The sequence below is a fragment of the Hyaena hyaena genome, unplaced genomic scaffold (assembly GCF_003009895.1).
Source record: "Hyaena hyaena isolate Hyena2069 unplaced genomic scaffold, ASM300989v1 scaffold_474, whole genome shotgun sequence".
In the NCBI taxonomy this organism is placed as follows: domain Eukaryota; kingdom Metazoa; phylum Chordata; class Mammalia; order Carnivora; family Hyaenidae; genus Hyaena; species Hyaena hyaena.
In genome coordinates, this window is record NW_024081104.1 from 951180 (window position 1) to 969072 (window position 17893).

The 17893-nt window shown below is 59.8% G+C and overlaps 3 protein-coding genes across 7 annotated transcripts; 1 reads left to right on the forward strand and 2 right to left on the reverse strand.

Moving 5' to 3' along the window:
- Positions 1-4294: 4294 nt before the first annotated feature.
- Positions 4295-6409, reverse strand: TMEM249 (transmembrane protein 249). The gene is made up of 7 exons (XM_039254027.1): positions 6324-6409; positions 5994-6108; positions 5768-5918; positions 5446-5540; positions 5147-5342; positions 4830-4915; positions 4295-4603 (listed from the first exon to the last, which is right to left on the reverse strand). Exons 1-7 carry the CDS (start codon positions 6407-6409, stop codon positions 4418-4420), a joined length of 915 nt encoding a protein of 304 aa, XP_039109958.1. The 3' UTR covers positions 4295-4417.
- A 192-nt stretch (positions 6410-6601) lies between these two features.
- On the reverse strand, positions 6602-9650 carry FBXL6 (F-box and leucine rich repeat protein 6). Of its 2 annotated transcripts, none has more exons than XM_039254217.1 (9): positions 9222-9650; positions 8797-8955; positions 8569-8632; positions 8142-8273; positions 7960-8067; positions 7843-7875; positions 7462-7693; positions 7139-7385; positions 6602-6852 (listed from the first exon to the last, which is right to left on the reverse strand). In XM_039254217.1, exons 1-9 carry the CDS (start codon positions 9626-9628, stop codon positions 6702-6704), a joined length of 1533 nt encoding a protein of 510 aa, XP_039110148.1. In that variant the 5' UTR covers positions 9629-9650; the 3' UTR covers positions 6602-6701. The 2 variants fall into 2 exon arrangements, with proteins under 2 accessions (XP_039110148.1, XP_039110147.1); XM_039254216.1 differs by having other exon boundaries at positions 7762-7875.
- A 120-nt stretch (positions 9651-9770) lies between these two features.
- Positions 9771-12392, forward strand: SLC52A2 (solute carrier family 52 member 2). 4 transcript variants are annotated; one of them, XM_039254215.1, is made up of 6 exons: positions 9772-10331; positions 10531-10721; positions 10834-10949; positions 11340-11710; positions 11803-11926; positions 12033-12392. In XM_039254215.1, exons 2-6 carry the CDS (start codon positions 10592-10594, stop codon positions 12243-12245), a joined length of 954 nt encoding a protein of 317 aa, XP_039110146.1. In that variant the 5' UTR covers positions 9772-10331; positions 10531-10591; the 3' UTR covers positions 12246-12392. The 4 variants fall into 4 exon arrangements, with proteins under 4 accessions (XP_039110144.1, XP_039110143.1, XP_039110146.1 ...); XM_039254213.1 differs by having other exon boundaries at positions 9771-10331; positions 10468-10721; positions 10834-11710; XM_039254212.1 differs by having other exon boundaries at positions 9771-10331; positions 10834-11710.
- The last annotated feature ends 5501 nt before the right edge of the window (positions 12393-17893 follow it).

Sequence of the window (17893 nt, forward strand, 5' to 3'; positions counted from 1 at the left end):
AGAGAAAAACACAAAACCATACTCATCCTTTACTTACTTTTTTTATGTTTTATTTATTTCTGAGAGAGAGAGAGAGACAGCCTGAACAGGGGAGGGTCAGCGAGAAAGGGAGATACAGAATCTGAAACAGGCTCCAGGTTCTGAGTTGTCGGCACAGAGCCCAACACGGGGCTCGAACCCACGAACTGTGAGATCATGACCTGAAGTTGGATGCTTAACCCTCTGAGCCACCCAGGCGCCCCTCACTTACTTATTTTTAATGTTTATTTTTGAGAGAGAGAGAGAAGGAGGGCACGAACGGGGAAGGGCAAAGAGAGGAAGACACAGAATCCAAAGCAGGATCCAGGCTCTGAGCTGTCAGCACAGAGTCCGATGCAGTGCCCAAACCCATGAACCGTGAGATCCTGACCTGGGCCAAAGTTGGACACTTCCAACTGAGCCACTCAGGTGGCCCCATCCTTTACTTTAAATTTAAAAAAAAAATTTTTTTTAATGTTTTATTTATTTCTGAGAGAGAGAGAGAGACAGCCTGAACAGGGGAGGGTCAGCGAGAAAGGGAGATACAGAATCTGAAACAGGCTCCAGGTTCTGAGTTGTCGGCACAGAGCCCAACACGGGGCTCGAACCCACGAACCGTGAGATCATGACCTGAGCCGAAGTCGGACGCTTAACTGACTGAGCCACCCAGGCGCCCCTAAAATTTTTTTTAACGTTTATTCATTTTTAAGAGACAGAGAGAGAGACAGTGTGAGCAGGGGGAAGGGCAGAGAGAGGAGACACAGAATCTGAAGCAGGCTGTCTGGGCTTTGAATTGTCAGCACAGAGCCCAATGTGGGACTTGAACTCAAGAACCATGAGCTCATGACCTGAGCTGAAGTTGGACACTCAACCAACTGAGCCACCCATGTGTCCCTACTTTTTAAAATGTTATTTATTTTGAAAGAGAGAGAGGCAGGGGAAGGAGGGCCTCACAAGAGAAGAGACAGTGGGAGAGAATCCCCAAGAAACAGTGTCCCTGATGTAGAGCCCGAAGCAATGAACCTCAAGATCATAATCTGAGCTGAAATCAAGTCGGTCGCCTAACTGACTTCATCACCCTTGAAATTTACCACATGCATCTCCAAGTGAGCTCTGCCCACTGCAAGGACATCTTCCTACACTCTCCTTAGCCAGGTGCTCCCTCATCCTCTGCAAAGACTGTTTCACACCTTGCCATTTTTCCTTGATGCTTCCCAATCTCCACCCACTTCACCCCCTCTTGAAGCTAACAATCTTTTTTTTTTTTTTTTTTTTTATTCAGGGGCTTGGCTGCAAGAGTTAGAAAATATCAAATAACAATAGCTTAAACCATAGAAGTTTTTTTCTCTTTTTTTAAGTTCACACCTTGCCATTTTTCCTTGATGCTTCCCAATCTCCACCCACTTCACCCCCTCTTGAAGCTAACAATCTTTTTTTTTTTTTTTTTTTTTAATCAGGGGCTTGGCTGCAAGAGTTAGAAAATATCAAATAACAATAGCTTAAACCATAGAAGTTTTTTTCTCTTTTTTTAAGTTTATTTATTTTGAGAGAGAGAAAGCACAAGCGGCGAGTAGTGGAGGGGCAGAGAAAGCAGGAGGGAGAGAAAGTAAATCCCAAGCGGACTCTATGCTGTCAGCACAGAGTCCAATGCGGGGCCCAAACTCACAAATCGTGAGATCATGACCTGAGCTGAAATCAAGAGTCAGATGCTCAACCAACAGAGCCGCCCAGGTGCCCCAAGTCTTTCTCTTTTGCATAGAGTTCTGCATAAGCCACCCAGAGTTCTACATCAGTTGCACAGTCTTCAAGTTCCACAATCCTATCTTGTTGCTTTGCTATACTCAACACACGTGTTCTACCTCATGGTCTAAGTTGGTTGCTTGAGCTCCAGTCATGGTGGGTTCATTCCAGGCCATAAGAAAAAAAGGAAATGGCAAAGATAGCCAAACCCCTCCCTTTAAGGACACATTTGGAACTTATACATACTGATTCTTATATTGCATTGGCCAGGAATTAGTCTCAAGACCACAAATATGTATCTGCAGTGGAGACTAGGAAATGCAGTCTTCACTCTGTGGGACTGTATTCCTAGGTAAACATGAGAGGTTCTTTCTAACGAACACGTGGAGGATGGGCAAAGAGAGCTTGCTTACAATCACGATGTTTCCCCAATCCTCTCCTCTTCTGCCCGGCTAAAAAATTTGTTCCTGTATCATATCTTTTATACTTCCTGTCCCCTTGCCCACATGCTGTCTTTGGAAAGGTCTTCCCTCACACACACACACACACACACATACACACACACACACCAGCTAGAGGGACACCACCCCACTTCCAGTCATGTTGGCAGTATAGAAGTTAGTTCTTCAATGTACATGTCTCTTATGATTGTCAGCTCCAGGAGGGAGGGAACTTTGCCTTCCTAGATGAAACTGAGTCCCCAACCTGAACCCTTGAGAGATCTGAGCAGCCTCCCAGCGCCCAAGGGACCGGCATGCCCTTCTAACCCACCCAAATCTGACAGGCAGCCTGGACGTCCCAGTCACACAGCACTCACCCAGTGAGCCTAGCCCCATGGCCTACACTCGTCACCTTCCCCCATAACATTGTCCCCCAACCTGTCCCAACCCTGTCACTGCTGGGCTCTGTCCACCCTCTCCAGTCTGTCCCCCTGGTGAAAACAGAGCACTGTCTGGAGACAACTTAGACCCTATCTTCTGAGGGGCAAGGACCCTGCACTTGTGGCATGAGTAACAACCGCTCCCTGGGGTTGCCCAAGCAACCCAGCCGTCCCTGGACCCTGCCAGAGACAGGCAGGAATGCGGGTGCCCTGGCTGGGGTTGACCAGTGTTGGGATCAGGAGTTGATCAGTGAGTGACTCTGAGCGATGGTTCCAGAAGGGACCAGTTTCATGGCCTGTGACCCGGGCAGTCAGTCACACAGGGCCCCAATCCCAGCCCATTCTGTTGTTCAACAACAATGTGGGGGTTGAACTCACAACCCAGGAACGAGTCACATGCTCTACTGACTGAGCCAGCCAGGCATCCCCATACTGGGTTTGATCCTCTAGTGTCTCCTCCTGGAAGTTCTTAATAACTTTTTTTTAAGTTTGTTTATTTATTTTGAGAGAGAGAAAGAGAGAGAGAACACAAGAAGAGAAGGGGCAGAGAGAGGGAGAGAGAGAATCCCAAGCAGGCTCAGCATTGCCAGCACCGAGCCTGACGCAGGTCTCAATCCCACAAACTGAGATCATGACCTGAGCTGAAATCAATAGTTGGATGCTCAACCGGCTGAGCCACCAGGCACTCCAATAACTTAAAAAAAAAAAAAATTTTTTTTTTATTTATTTCTGAGAGAGAGAGAGCATGAGCAGGGAAGGGTCAGAGAGAGGGAAACACAGAATCTGAAACAGGCTCCAGGCTCTGAGCTGTCAGCACAGAGCCCGACGCGGGGCTCGAACCCACGAACCGTGAGCTCATGACCTGAGCCGAAGTCCGCAGCCCAACAGACTGAGCCACCCAGGCGCCCCTCCAATAACTTTTAACAAGGGGCTCTGCATTTTCAGTTTACATGGGCCCTGACAGCTTGGATTCCAGGGATGCTCACTGACACGATGCCCAAAGACTCGGGTCACCAGCACGGCCCTGAGGGAACTTCCACGCTGACAGGAAAGCCACGCGGATAGCGCCTGTTGCCACACCTCCTGGGTCCCCAAAGGCATGCTGCCCTCTCTGCACCCACAGCAGCTCCCAGGCCCCAGGAGGTGGGGGCATATGGGGCTGGCACTCCAGCAGGCGTGGGGAAGCAAGCGCCAGGGACACACGGCTCTGCCCCGCACAGCAGGCCTTGAGCCCCGGTTTAGGGCCCTACAGCTTACTCCCCAGGAGCACTGTAGCAGCAACTCTGGGGACTGTCCAAGCCGAGATGTACCCGGGCACAAGACCGGGCCTGTGGCTGTGCCCCACCCTCTGGTAAATGGGTGGACTAGGCACCGAGTCAGGCTGATGGGTCAGATTCTGACTCCCGCATGCTGCCCGCTGTCCTGCAGCCCTGAGGTCGGACAGGACCAGCTGAGTGTTGGTGCTCAAGGGAGGCCGTGTGTCCCACAGCTGTGCAGTGGGGACTGCAAGCCCTGGAGGCGCTGCTGCTCATCACCCACCCTGCTCTTCCCGTTACCCCCAACCTTCCAACTCAAACTCCGAGGTTGGCTCCCTGAGGCCCTGGGAGCTGCGTCTCCCCCCGCCCCCCATCCCCTGCCCCTCAGAGGAAACACTTGCCTGGAAGCAAGAGGCAGCTTTATGGAGGGGAAGACGAAGGTTGGGTGAAGATGGGAGATCACAGGGAAAGGGAGACTGTAGCCCTGGGGGCGGGGGCAGCGCTGGGGCGCCCGCCTTCAGAATCACACGTCCAGGTCAGACTGCAGGCTCTGTTTGCTGTAAGTGCGGGTCTGGCGCTGCACGATGCCGGGGCTGAAGGTGGCCCCCAGCGGCCAGTGGCGGACCACGTGCCGGTATGACTTGGCCAAGCAGTCAAAGTAATTGATGTTGAGCTTCCGGGCAATGTGACGGCCCAGGTATTCCATTTGCTGTGGGGATGGGTGCCGGTGAGCCCGGGCCCAGAGGACGTTGGCTCTGGCGCGCCCTCTCCACCAGCTACCAGCACTGAGGCCAGAGCCAGGGACCACGTGGATTCACGCTCTGCCTGGGAAATGCCCCCATCCGAAGACCCTAAGCAGTGGCAGGCCTCCTGTGGAACCGAGGAGGGAAGGGGGGTGTGTTTGGGGCCCCAGGATGGCCTGGGGCGGGACCCACCTCATAGCGCTCGGACAGCTGCACCAGCACCAGCGGCTCCAGCTTGTGGCCGCACAGAACCAGCTGGAAGAAGCACCGCCCGTAGGCTGGAGAGGGGCAAGCGGCTCAGCCCGGAGGTTCTGCCGGATGGGGGCTCTGGTGGGGCGAGAGCTCGGGGTGGGGGTGGGGCAGGGGGCGTGCGTGCGGCTCCGAGGGCCGGGGGGAGGGGAGGGGGCAGTGCGCCGGCTCGCCCGCCCCGCCACAACCCCCAGCGGCTTCCCTTGCACCGGGGGCTCCCCGGCCTCCCCCACCCCGTCCGTGGCCGCGCCGGGCTTCACCGTCGGAGCTGAGCGCCAGGCGCACGTAGACCAGGTGCATAGGGCCCTGACACACGGTGCGGCCCTGGATGGAGAAGTGGTACGTGCCACGCGTGTGGTTCAGCACCAGGCGGCGCCGCGGCAAAGACGAAACCATGAGCCACAGGCCGATGACCACGCCGCACGCAGGGAAGCCCCAGGTCTCCTGCTTCCGCACCTGCGGCAGCCACAGGGCCCTGAGCAGCGCGGGGGCCGGGGCACCGAGAGGGGGTCCTGCCCCCCCGGAGGAAGGCCGCGGGGGCGGCCCCGGGAGCGCAGACCTGGCTCACGAGGCCGAAGCTGACCAGGAAGAGGCAGACGAAGAAGAGCAGCGTCCCCTTCCACAGCGTGTCCAGGTAGTACTCAAGCACGAAGACTGGGGGCAGCGCGGGGGCGGGGCGTGAGCACGGCCTGTCGCCGCGCGCAGCCGCGGGTGGTGGCGCGGGAGCCCCGCCCCCCGCCCGCCGCGCGCAGCCGCTCTGGCGCCAGCGCAGGGCTCGGCCCCGCCCCTTCTGACTCCAGGCCACGCCCCCCCGATCCCGGGGGCAGACCCGCCCCTCCTCCGCCCGCGCCCGCCCTGCCCGCTTCCGGGTCCGCGCGCACCGTCGGGCTGCTGTTGGGTGAACGGGTAGAAGCTGTTGTCCTTAAGGCGCTTGGCCAGGTGCCGCTCGTTGCAGAACAGGCCTAGGGCCCAGAGCTGGAAGCGCTTGCCGCCGGAGGTGGTGGGCAGGCCGCTAACCCGGCCCTTGGGAGTCTGGGGGAGGCACAGAGGGTCAGCTGGGCTGCGAGGGGGCTGGCACCGCCCGGAGCCTCACGGCTGCACTTCTACCTGGGAGAAGAAAGGCTCCAGGGCTGCGGTCCGGAAGGAGCAGCTTTCAGACAAAGAGCAGAGGACAGACACCCGGTGGTGGTGTAGGCCAGGGGAGGCCTGGGTTCTAGAAGTTCTGCACGGCGCATTCTAGAAGGGGCTGTTCTGTTGACTATCCTTTCTGTGGGGGAGTCCTCAGGCCCGGCCCTGGAGTGAGCCTGCACTTCCTGGCCGGTCCCCACACCGCTATCGGCCTCCCTGAGCAGCCCGGCTCACAGTCCTCACCAGAGGGGACGATGGATGTCCCAGGCCTAAGCTGTGGAGGTAGGTATCTGCAGGCAAGCACCTCACACCAAACCCAACGGCTGAGCAGCCCCGCCCCCCAGGGCCACTGTGCCCAGGCAGAGCTTCAAACACAACCAAGGACACAAATGCATTTCAGTGTCCCTGAGGACAGGATGTGCACACTCAGTCCAAGATTCCTGCCCAGCAGTGAGTCAGCAAGGCAGGAACACAGGCAGCCTCAAGAGCCCTGGCAGATCCCCCCCCCCCACCCTCACCACGCAAGCCCTGAATGGTCCCTCAGGCAAGCAATGTCCTTGCAACCCCACCCCAAGGACCACACAGAGTTCCTAAAAACGTTTTATTGTAACAAAACATTCTAACGTCTCAAACTGGAAAAGGGTGGAGCGCGCTGGGGCTGCCTGGGGGTCTGAGGTCTGGAACTGCCTAGCTGGAGGAGGGGAGGCTGGTGAGCAGCTGCTCCAGGCACCACTGGACTTCCTCCTGGCCTCGGTAGGCCCGCTTCAGGCCCCGAGGAAGGCAGCGGCAGGACTCCAGGTTGAGGTACAGCAGGCCTGGGCAGCCGCGGATCACAGAGCTGTGCGGGCAGGCCGTGGGGAGTTGAGCCATTGGCTCCCAAAAGACCCAGGCCCTGGCAGGGCTAGGCCAGGGCAAAGAGCCCTCTCTGCCCATGCACAACTGGCTTTGTCACCCACAGCCACTGAGGCCCAAACCCAGTGCCCTTGGTGTCCCTAAGGCCAACCCCAAGCAGGGGCTTGGCCCCTATTTGCTCCCCTTTTCGACCCCTGAAGCTTCCAAACCAGGCAGGTTTGTCAGGGAGGCAAGCCATATCGATTCCAGGGACTGAGGGAAGGGATGCTGACCTGACTGTGCTCGGTGTGACCCGGGTGCCCCTGAGGTTGAGAGAGCACAAGGCTGGGTGTGAGCCCCCAGGCGTGACTGAGAAGGCGGCCAAGGCCTCCTCCAGGTCCTTCTCGCTGAAGCCCTGGCCACTCAAGTCCAGCTCCCGCAGAGCATGGCACCACTTCCGGGTCAACAAGTAGCTGCCCTCTTTCGCGAGAGTCAGCCGGTCGGACGTGCCGTAAAGACCCAGGTAAAGCTGCTCCAGGTCTGGAAATAAAGAACGAGGCATGAGCTTCGGGGCGGGCAAGGGTATCCACATCCCTCCTGCCCAGGGAAAGCTGACCTTGACATGGCAGATCATGCAGGCCAGCAGGGGTGATGCGGGCACAGCCACGAAGATCCAGCAGGCGCAGCTTAGGGGAGCCGTGGAGCAGGCGGCCCAGGGCTTCGTTGCTTACAAAGCTGCAGGCGGAGCCGGCGAGGCAGAGCTCCTCAAGACTGGGGAAGCCGGGGCCAGGGGCCACCGCTCGCCCGGAAGGCTTGGGCAGCCACACCAAGTTCAGCAGCCGCAGCACCTGGAGCAAGGCCCAGGCTGCAGGTGGGGAGGGAGGGTGGCAGGCGGGAGAAGAGGGGTGTCAGGTACCTGCAGCTGGGGACAGCCTTTCTGCAAGGCCTCGACAGGCAGCTGGAGAGGAGAGCTGTTGCGGCTGATGCCGGTGCTCACCTCCAGGACCTGGAGCCGGGGGCAGCAGCTGCCCTACAGAATGGAAGAGCGCAGGGTCAGCGGCCTGACAGTCCCTGGCTCAGCGTCTCGTTCTCCTCCTACCTGTCCCCAACCTACCAGCAGTGCACCCAAGATGGCTGTCGTCTGGGAGCTGTAAGTCAGCCACAGCTTGCACATTCGGGGCCCTGCCTCCTCCAAGAAGCTCACCACGGCTGTGGAATCCACCTGGGAACCCAGTACATGGGTACGTGTCACCTTGGCCCAGGCTTCTTCAGGACCCCTGGGGACACAGAGCTCACCATGGAGTGCTGTATATCCAGGCTGTGGAGCTGGGGGCAGGCTTTGGCTAGCACGATCAGCGCATTAGGGGTCACACCGTGGCAATCAGAAAGCTTGAGGAAAGTGAGCCGAGGACAGGACTCGCTAACCAGCTGCGGAAGACAGAGCACCAGCAAAGACTGGGGGCGGGCCAGCTGTGGAAGGTAACCAGTGGCTGACACCACACTCTCTCGACGGACTCAACCATGACTTTCCTGCCCATGCCAGGCCAACGTGGGTGCTCCCACCTCTTAACACCTCTCTCCTGAAGGAAACGACGGGAAAAGAGAAGCCGGCAGGTATCCCCATGGGACGACATTGGGCTTCATGTGCCTGGCCCACTCCCTGGAAGTACTGGGCACCCCCAAAGTGTCATGGCTGGTGTGCAGGGCAGCCTGGAGCTCTCACCTTCAACACGGGGTGTACCTGGGACTTCCAGTGGATGAGGGTCAGCCTCTGGAGCTGTGAGAACCTGGGCCGACAGCAGAGGCAGAGCTGCGCAGTGTTCCCACGGTGCCCCTCTGTCAGCATCCTCCCCACCCATCACATTGGTATAGGGAGACAGGAAGGGGCTTGGGGCTTTGGACAAGCCTCAGAGATGAAATGAGGGGATAAAGAAAAGAGGGAACGTCTCACCGATTGGGCATAAGCCACTCCAGAGAAGCGAGAAGCTTCTTCTCGGCCTTGGCTCCGCTCTTGGCGAGGCGGCCAGCCAACGGGGGCGACAGGGTCACGGTGTGCCAGAGTGCTGGCTGGGAGGCGGCTTCGTGCCAGCGGCGGCACACGCGTGCAGCCCTGGGAGAAAGTCTCTGCTGAGGGGCTGGGCCTTTCGTAGCCGCTGCTGTGGGGTTTTCTAAGAGGGGGAACCTATCCCATTTTACTCTCACAACGCTGCAGACACCTCAGCTCAAAGCTAACCGGACCCCGTGGGAGACTGTGCTCTCTCGCCTGCGTGTGTCAGCGCTCAGACGGCTTCGCCCTCGGCCCTCGCCTCGGCCACCCGCGCGGCGGGCAAGAGATCAGCCTGAGCCACCCTGCTGCGCTCGCTGGGCCGGGGGTACCTGCCGAGGAAGGGCACGGGCCCATCAGCCGCCACCAGCAGCCCGAAAATCTGCAGCAGGATTTCCAGGGGGATGCGGTCGCCCCAGCCCGGGTCGGGCCCCTGCTGCGGCTCCGAAACCGGCGCAGCTCTAGGCCTAGCCTTGACCGCCGGGGCGCGGGGCGCTGGCGGCGCTGGCCGCTGAGTGCGGCGGGCTGCACGCCTCTGCACGCGAGTGCGGGCGGGCCCAGGGCCGGGCAGCACCAGGAGCATGCTGTCCGCCTGCAGCAGGTGGTACCCGGAGCCGCTCGGGGCCAGCCGCTCCCACCACCAGTCCTCGGCCGAGCGAGCCCGCGCCCCGGCCGGCTGTGTGCCCCGTACACGGCGCGGGGCCCGCCGCCGAGCCCGCCGCGCCGCCGCGGGAGCCATAGCTCCCCGCCAAACTCCAGGGCCGCCCCAGGGGAGCGGAAGGGGCGGAGCCTGCGGCGGAACAGGGGAGGCCGCGGCGCGGAGGCGGGGCGTGCCCGCGTCCGGCGGGGCCTGAGCCCCGGGCCCACCCCTCCGCGCCGGCGCAGCCCTGACTTGCGAGGCGGGACTTCCGGCGGCGGGCCATGCAGGCTGCCGGCACCCGCGGGTCCCTCCTCTCTGGCGGGGTGAGCAGGAGTTCTCCCTCCGTGCGGGCAGCGTTTCCCAGCTCCGCCGGCTCTGGGCTGAGGCCGCGATCCTGCGCTGGAGGCAGCGCCCTCGTAGCGTGGCCGTCGGGTCGGGGAGCGCGCAAGGGCCGGACCAGGAGACGCAAGTACCCCCGCGCGCCGGCCGGCTCCTCGCCGCCCGCCTGACGCGAAGAGGGGCGGCGCCAGGCCCGCCCCTCCCCGCGGAGCGGGTCCTCATTCCTGCGGCCCCGGGTCTTGCAGAAGCCTCGGGCTCCCCGTTTGGGCGCAGAAGCCGCGGAGGTGTGCGCGGCGCCCGAGGGGTGTCCGTGTGCTGGAGTCCGTGTCCGTTTTGGAGTGAGGGTGGTGGTGGTCTGGGCTACTGAGACCCGAAGATCGGATCCTTCTTTCCTCATCTTCCTCGGGGGCGCCCTGGGTTCGGCTTCCTGCTTCTCTGCCTGCAAACCTAGCCGTGCTGTTTGGTATGTTTGGCCGTCTCCTCCCGCCCCCACGCCCGGGCACCCTCCCGTTTTCCTGCTCTAGGCGGTCTGGTTCTCTTCAGAGTCCAGTTTTGTGTCTCTGATTTGTGATCCCGAATACGGGTCTGCTACTTTCAAGGTAGAAGTCATCAGTTGCCAGAAGAACTGAAGCGTGGTTGTGGTTGGTTTGTTTCGGACCTAGGTGGCGAAAGAGGAGCAGACTGTGACCCTGCCCTGCCCTGCAGAGCCCAGCGTTGGGCCGAATGGCAGCACCCCCGCTGTGCCGTCTGGTGCTGACCCACCTGCTGGTGGCCCTCTTTGGCATGGGCTCTTGGGCTGCCATCAACGGAATCTGGGTGGAGCTGCCTGTCGTAGTAAAAGACCTCCCCGAGGGTGAGTGCGTGTGTGCAGGGAAGTGGGGGGACACACGTCTGAGGTGAGGTGGGTTGCAGCTGCCCTTTGCCCCTGAGCACCTAGCCCCTGACGTGATCTTCCTTCCCTGCAGGTTGGAGCCTCCCCTCCTACCTCTCTGTGCTTGTAGCGCTGGGGAACTTGGGTCTGCTGGTGGTGACCCTGTGGAGGCGGCTGGCTCCCGGGAAGAGCGAGCAGGCCCCCATCCAGGTGGTGCAGGCGCTGAGTGTGGTGGGCATGGCGCTCCTGGCCCCGCTGTGGCACTATGTGACCCCAGTGGCGGGGCAGCTCCACTCTGTGGCCTTCCTAACGCTGGCTTTGGTGCTGGCGCTGTCCTGCTGTGCCTCAAACGTCACTTTCTTGCCCTTCTTGAGCCACCTGCCGCCTCCCTTCTTGCGCTCTTTCTTCCTGGGTCAGGGCCTCAGTGCCCTGCTGCCCTGCGTGCTGGCCCTGGTGCAGGGCGTAGGTCACCTTGAATGTCTGCCGGCTTCCACCAATGCCACCCTCTGGCTCCCGCACGACTTCCCAGAGCGTTTTCCCGCCAGCACCTTTTTCTGGATGCTGACTGCTCTCCTGGTCACTTCAGCTGCCGTCTTCCAGGGCCTGCTGCTGCTATTGCCGTCACTGCCGTCTGTACCCACAGCAGGTCCAGGGTCTGGCCTGCCGGTGAGAGCCCCCGGAGTGGAGGAGGAGCAGGAGGAGGAAGAGGCCCTGCCGCTGCAGGAGTCACCGAGTCAGGCAGCAGGCGCTCCCGCTAGCCCGGACCCCAAGGCCCAGCGGCTGCTCTCCGCGCACAGCGCCTGCCTGCTGGGCCTGCTGGCCGTCACCAGCGCGCTGACCAACGGCGTGCTGCCCGCCGTGCAGAGCTTCTCCTCCTTGCCCTACGGGCGCCTGGCCTACCACCTGGCAGTGGTACTGGGCAGCGCCGCCAACCCCCTCGCCTGCTTCCTGGCCATGGGCGTGCTGTGCAGGTACACGTGGGTGCCCAGGCCGTGTTGGGTGGAGTTCAGGGGTGGGGGCCGGGTCCTGGAGCCAGCCCTGAGTTTCTGCCCCACCCCTGCAGGTCTCTGGCAGGGCTGGGAAGTCTCTCCATGCTGGGCGTGCTCTTTGGGGCCTACCTGGTGGCGTTAGCGATCCTGAGTCCTTGCCCACCCCTGGTGGGCGCCTCTGCAGGGGTGGTCCTTGTGGTAAGTACTCCGGGACACTGAAGCCAAGAGGGTGGCGGTGGGGAGGGGGTCCGCCCCAGAGCGGGGACATCTCACGCTTAGCCCGCTCCCGTGTCCGCCTTCCCAGGTGCTGTCTTGGGTGCTGTGTTTGGGTGTGTTCTCGTACGTGAAGGTGGCCGCCAGCTCCCTGCTGCATGGTGGCGGCCGGCCGGCATTGCTGGCGGCAGGCGTGGCCATCCAGGCGGGCTCCCTGCTCGGTGCTGTCGCCATGTTTCCTCTCACCAGCATCTATCACGTGTTCCGCAGCGGGAAGGACTGCGTGGACCAGTGTGGTCCCTAAGCCTGGGCAGATGGGGACCTGATCTCAGCCTGGGATGCCACGGCGCCCGTGTGCCCATGACCCCAGGAGGGCATCTTCACACACGGGCACTCTCACGGACACCTGCACACTCCACAGCAGACACTGGCCAGGCTGGGGACCACAGAACAGGCCCAGAGCCAGGGCCCAGCCAGAGCTCTGGGCTTGGTCCAGGCCTGGAGCCTGTGTGGGATTCGCACAATAAATCGTCGTTTTGGGGGTTAGAGTAGCGAACTCCTGTGGCACCTTTCTCTGTGCAGACAGACCTCTGGGGAGCTGGAGTGGTGACTTGGACTGTCTGCCAGGGGCTCGCCACCCCCGGCCGGCTGCTTTCCTAGATCCTTGGGTTGTGCCCTCTGAGTCCCAAACTCTTGCCCCCCCCGCCCCATTGCTTTCTGGAAGTGGCGGTCAGAGGCGGCGTGGCACCCACCCAGTACCAGTTCTTCCAGGACCTGCAGTCGTGTGGCGAGCCCTTCCGTCAGGGCTGCTATTGAGCCAGCACGGCTAGGCTGGGGCCGTGCTGGGCCAGCTGCTGGGAGGCTCAGGCAGGACGGGCTGTCCCTTTGTGATCTAGCAATCTAAGTGTCTGTTCCTTTGTGGGAGCACCCTGCCAGGGACTTCTCGCCAGGTGCGGGCGCAGACGGGGTCAGTGAGCAGGGCTTAGAAGAGACTGGGGTATAAGGCTTCAGCCAGCCTTGGGGTCCTTCCAGTCAGAAGTGTTGCTTCCTTCCCTAAGCCACGAGCCTCTAGTTTCTAGCTCCTTGTGTGATCAAACCTGTAACTACCCCAAACTTTTTACTCAGACAGACAAGGCGGCCACCACCTTCTCCCTGGGCTTCTGGTAAACGGCCTCTGTCCCTGAGCAACCGACATCTGCCCCAGCCGTGGGACGGTGGTCTGGGCCCCTGCTTGGCTTGCATCCCCAGGGAGAAGAGCCGTAGCCCTGACCGCAGCCTGTGCCAGGCCGCACGGCTCTCCTGCACAGAGGCCTGCTGGGGCTCAGGAGACGACGTGTGGATGGAAGCTGCGGTGAACAAGGGCTGGGGCCTCTGCCGCCTCCTCTCGGCTTCCTAGGCAGGCAAGAAGCCGAGACCCACAGAGGACGCAGCTCCCCAGGGGAGGCAGGACGTGCGAGCTGTGGTCTCATGTGACTGGTGTGGCACTGAGATCTCATTCTCCCAGACAAGGGGCCCCATTTCCACAGCAGGGAGCCTGTAGCCTCGAGGGTGTCACCCGAATGACCGTAGGGGCTGGGAATAGTGGCTCCTGCCCCTGCTGCCCCAGCGCCTTCCCACGATTGTTCTGGTTTCCGCATGCCCTTTCTAAACTTCAGAAGCTGCCTGTCCTTGACTTGGCCTACACGTGGGCCTTTGAAGTTCTCCTCTTCCTCCCCGCCCTAACAGGACCAGCTGAGCAGGAGGGAGGGACGGACCCCAGGCCCTAACCACTGAGCCTCTGGTCTGGGGCTGCGTCAAGTATCGGGTGTAGCCAGGCCCCCAAGTAGCTCAGACACAGCCCAGCCCTAGCCTCCCAGGATGCTGATGGCCTAGAAAAGGGGTAGCGGCGGGAGGGGTTCACGTGGCTGTTTACCTTTGGGAATGGGGGCTGGCAGGTGGGGTGTGAGCTGCGGAAGCTGCCTTTGGCGGTTGTGAGGAGAGATTCAGAGCGAGGAGCATATGCACACGGGGTGGGGTGGTGGGGGGTGGCCATGGCCTCGGCACACCCTCTCCCCCTACACTCTGCCCTCATCCTCTGTCAGCACCCTCCCCTGCCCACCTTGGGGGCTGGCGCTGGTGGAGGTGCCTCCCAGTTCCATCCTGCCTTGTCTTCCAGGCATCGGTCAGAGGTGTTTGCAAGAGCCTCCTCCCTGCCCACATGTGCATTTGTGCCGGCTGTGCCAGGCCCAAGGGCCACAAAGGAGTAAGGCCCTGGGGGACGTGCATGGTCTCCTGGAGAGAGAGGGCAGGTGACCTTGGGCTGGGGGCCCGGGCTGGAGGTAGACAATTTGAGGAAGCCACTGCCCTTGGAAGCCTTCAAGGGCCTTCCCATTAGTGCCTTGTAGGAAGTAACTAGGGGAGGGAGCTGCCACGCACGCCCTTCCTACTTGAGGCTGCTTGCCAGGGCGCCCGCACCCCCAGCCGGACAGCAGGTAGCCGGCCACTCGGGCTCACAGCCCTGCCCAAAGGCTCTCTCAAACTCAGGGCTGGGGGGAATTTGAAGGAGCCCCCAGAGGGGAAGCGGTGGCCAAGACAGGACCTTTGGCGCCTGGCAGTCCCCAGAGGGCACTCCCTGGGCAAGAGCGAGGCCTGAGCTTCAGGGCCACCGTTTCCTGTCCCATCACCGGCAGCAGGCTCCTCGGTTCTTCAGAACGAGAGAAGGGCCGACCGTGGTGTGGCCTGCCCCATGCAGCCCCCTTTCCCGGGCGAGTGGCCACTGCACCTGAGACCATGCTCAGAATGTCCGGTTGAGCCTCACCTGGCTTTTGTGGAATGAGCAAAGGTAGAGCCTTTGCTGTCCTCAGCCCCGCAGGGTCCCTGGGGAGGTGTGGCAAGACCCGGATAGTAAGGTGCTCGTGTTCTTCCATCAGCGTCTGCTCAGGGCCCCCTGCCTGACTGGGGACGCAGGGTGATCATCTAAGGGGCTTCCTCTCCTCCATGGGATTCAGAGGGGCCTTCTAGGCTTTTGTGGCACCAGAAACTGGGAACGTGGGAGCATCTGGGTCTCCAGAATCAGCTGCTGTGGTCGTGTCCACCCCATCTCGGGTGGACATACCCTGAGACTATAAGCCACTTGGGTGCCCCCTACTCCAAGCACTGGCTTTGTTCTCTCCACTGCACCTTCCAGGGGGTTCTGGTGGGGTGTTCATCACGGGACCGCCTGCCCCCACCCTGTGGTTGGGTGGGTGACCCAGATGGTCCAGTCAGGGTGCCCAGCCTCCTGCCCATGGTGACCGAACTGAGTGCCATCACGCCTGTGGAGCAAGTTAGGGTCTACAGTGACATCTGCCCTAGAATGTCTGTCACGCCAGGAGCTATGGGAGCACCCAGACTATTCAGGGAGCACCTGAGAGCAAAGGCACCTGGAGGCAGCCGGGGAGAGGTGAAGAGAGGAAGAACCCAGACATCCTGGATCCAGTTGCACCTGAGGCCAGACCCTTGGACCTCTAAGTCACGTGGGCCCACGATTTCTTGCTTGTTAAAGCAAAGGGGAGCAGATTGCGGTCTGTCCCAGCCGAGGGCTTCGTGGGAGCCTCCCTCATCCCTCCCTGAAGCATTCAGGACAGCTCCGACCTTCGGACACCCAGCAGTGGTCCGCCTTTCCTTGCCTGGGGGAGAGTCCGTCATTCTGGCCACTCTCCCTGTCACAGCTCCCATGCCTTTTTCCTCTAGTAGACATCCGTCCCCCGCTCCTTAGCAGAGCGCTTCCCTGACCTCTCCTGACGGGCAAGGGAGAGTTCCCTGGGCACCTGACTCTCAGAACACCCGGAGCCAAGCCGAGCCAGGCAGGTGGCAGGTGGGGACTTCCTCAGCTTGACTACCCAGGCTAGTTCCCCAGCCTGCTCCCAGGGAAGGTTTTTGTTTGGTGGTGTTTTGGTTTGTTTGTTTTGGTCTGCAAAAAAGTATGAGCATTTTAACTTGGTGAAAAACAAGCAACGACCAACCTTGAAATTTCCACCCCTTTGCAAGGGCAGTGAGAAAACTAAGCTAGTTCTGAAAGCAGACTGGGAGAGATTTCCTGCCCGGCGCCGCCTGACACCCCCTGAGCCTTCCGAATGTTCCCTCCGAAAAGCCATTCTGTGGGTGGTGCCCGCTGAGAGTGTGGTGTGGCTGCCAGGGGCGGGTGCTTGCTAGTCTCTGGGGGAGGCAGGCCTCCAGCCGGCCTCCCATGCCAGCCTCCAGAAGGCATGAGAACACAGGTCAGGGAAGAGAAGGTGTTCACATCCGGGCCAAACAAAGAATGCAGAGAGGGAAAGAAAGGTCCCCAGAAGCCTTTGCTGCAGTGCAGAGAGGGGAGGGAGATGGTGAGGTGGCTGGCGACCCTCGGGGTGGGCTGAGCTGGTGCTGAGGGGAGTGTGGGGCCAGGAGCCCGGAGCCACTCACCCCCTCCCACTGAGCCCTCCTCAACACGGAGCATGGCGGGGGGAGGGGGAGGGCTTCACCTTTCTCGAGGGTCCACTGTGCTGAGGGTGGACCGCCAGTGTCATGGCACCTGGCTCCAGGACTCTTGACATGAAGAACATCACATCACACATTATTTTTCTGAACGAAGGGTCACCATCCACCTACCACACCAGAGGTCAGCCAAGCTCGCCCATCACTGGGCCTCCCCTCTCCCCGGATGTGCCAGAAGCAGCGGGGCTCTAGGCTGGGTGGGCGGCTGTCTGGCTTCCAGTGCCTGGGAGCTGCCATCAGAGCTGGTGCTGCAGCAAACGGGAGAGTTGAGTGGGGGGTCCGAGGGCCAAGACATTGAGGAACTGAGGCCTGAGGATGTGGCAGGTGGAGATGAGGCACTGGGGTGACAGGAGACGAAGCTTGGGGTCTGGGGAGGTGCTGGGACAGACTGGAGCAGGGTTTGGGGAGAGACTGGGAGTCTGGGAATCAGGTATTTAGGGAACGGGGTCTGGGATGGAAGAAGTTCGGGACGATGAGCAGGGGTGCCGGGGCTCCATTGGTCAAGCGTCAGACACTTGATCTCAGCTCAGGTCTGTGACACTTCATCTCAGGGCTCAGCAGGGCTCCATGCTGGGTGTGAACCCTATTTTTTAAAAAAAATGAGCAGAGTGGAATACTGGTGTCTGAGGAAAGCTATGCTCTGTTTAAAGCAGCCCCAAGGTCCCTGATTTATGAGGTGGGTGTCTCTTGTTTGCAATCCATTTTATAACTTCGTAGATAATTAGTAGCAATATAAATAATTGTTTTCCATAGACTTGAAAACAAATTCTGTCCCCATGGAAGTTCAAGTGATTTCCCTCCTCCAGTTGTGGAAAAAGCCAAGTTTTGTATCCATTTATACATTAACTTCAACATTTCTTTATTCTGTATGGATTTTGAAGTAGTTATAACTTCCTGAATTTCTTTTTTAAAAGGACTTAAGATCTTTAACATGTGTTTATTTTATGTTTATTTTGTATTTGTGTAAGAGTTAAGATTCTGCCTTTTTCTGGGGTGTCTGGGTGGCTCGGTTGAATGTACAACTCCAGCTCAGGTCATGATCTCACAGTTTGTGAGTTCAAGCCCCACTCTTGCTGCCGTCAGCGCAGTCTGCTTGGGTCCTCTGTCCCTTTCTGTCTTTGTCCCTCCCCCGCTTGTTCTCTCCATCTATCTCTCTCTCAAAAATAAATAAAAACAGAGGCACCTGGGTGGCTCAGTTGGCTAAATGTCTGACTTCAACCTAGGTCATGATCTCCGCATTTCTAATTTCAAGTCTTGCGTTGGGCTCTGTGCTGACAGCTCAGAGCCCGGAGCCTGTTTCAGATTCTCTCTCTGTCTCTCTCTCTCTCTCTCTCAAAATAAATAAATAAACGTTAAAAAAAAAAAAAAAAAAAAAAAAAAAAAAAGGGGAGTAATTGGGTCCTTGCAGGAAAAGATGGGAGAAGATGNAAAAAAAAAAAAAAAAAAAAAAAAAAAAAA

Bases quoted from the DNA above. Each gene is read 5' to 3' on its own strand.
- FBXL6 (XM_039254216.1), bottom strand. From the start codon at position 9,628: ATGGCTCCCGCGGCGGCGCGGCGGGCTCGGCGGCGGGCCCCGCGCCGT. The intron at 8,633-8,796 runs GTGAGACGTTCC...CTGTCGGCCCAG, and splicing joins GAGTGGCTTATGCCCAATCG to GTTCTCACAGCTCCAGAGGC. The intron at 7,694-7,761 runs GTACCTGACACC...GCCTTGCTCCAG, and splicing joins AAGGCTGTCCCCAGCTGCAG to GTGCTGCGGCTGCTGAACTT.
- TMEM249 (XM_039254027.1), bottom strand. From the start codon at position 6,409: ATGCATTTGTGTCCTTGGTTGTGTTTGAAGCTCTGCCTGGGCACAGTG. The intron at 6,109-6,323 runs GTGAGGTGCTTG...TGCGCCGTGCAG, and splicing joins GCTCAGCCGTTGGGTTTGGT to AACTTCTAGAACCCAGGCCT. The intron at 5,541-5,767 runs GTGCGCGCGGAC...CGCTGCCCCCAG, and splicing joins CACCCAACAGCAGCCCGACG to TCTTCGTGCTTGAGTACTAC.
- SLC52A2 (XM_039254213.1), top strand. From the start codon at position 10,592: ATGGCAGCACCCCCGCTGTGCCGTCTGGTGCTGACCCACCTGCTGGTG. The intron at 10,722-10,833 runs GTGAGTGCGTGT...CCTTCCCTGCAG, and splicing joins AGTAAAAGACCTCCCCGAGG to GTTGGAGCCTCCCCTCCTAC. The intron at 11,711-11,802 runs GTACACGTGGGT...CCACCCCTGCAG, and splicing joins GCCATGGGCGTGCTGTGCAG to GTCTCTGGCAGGGCTGGGAA.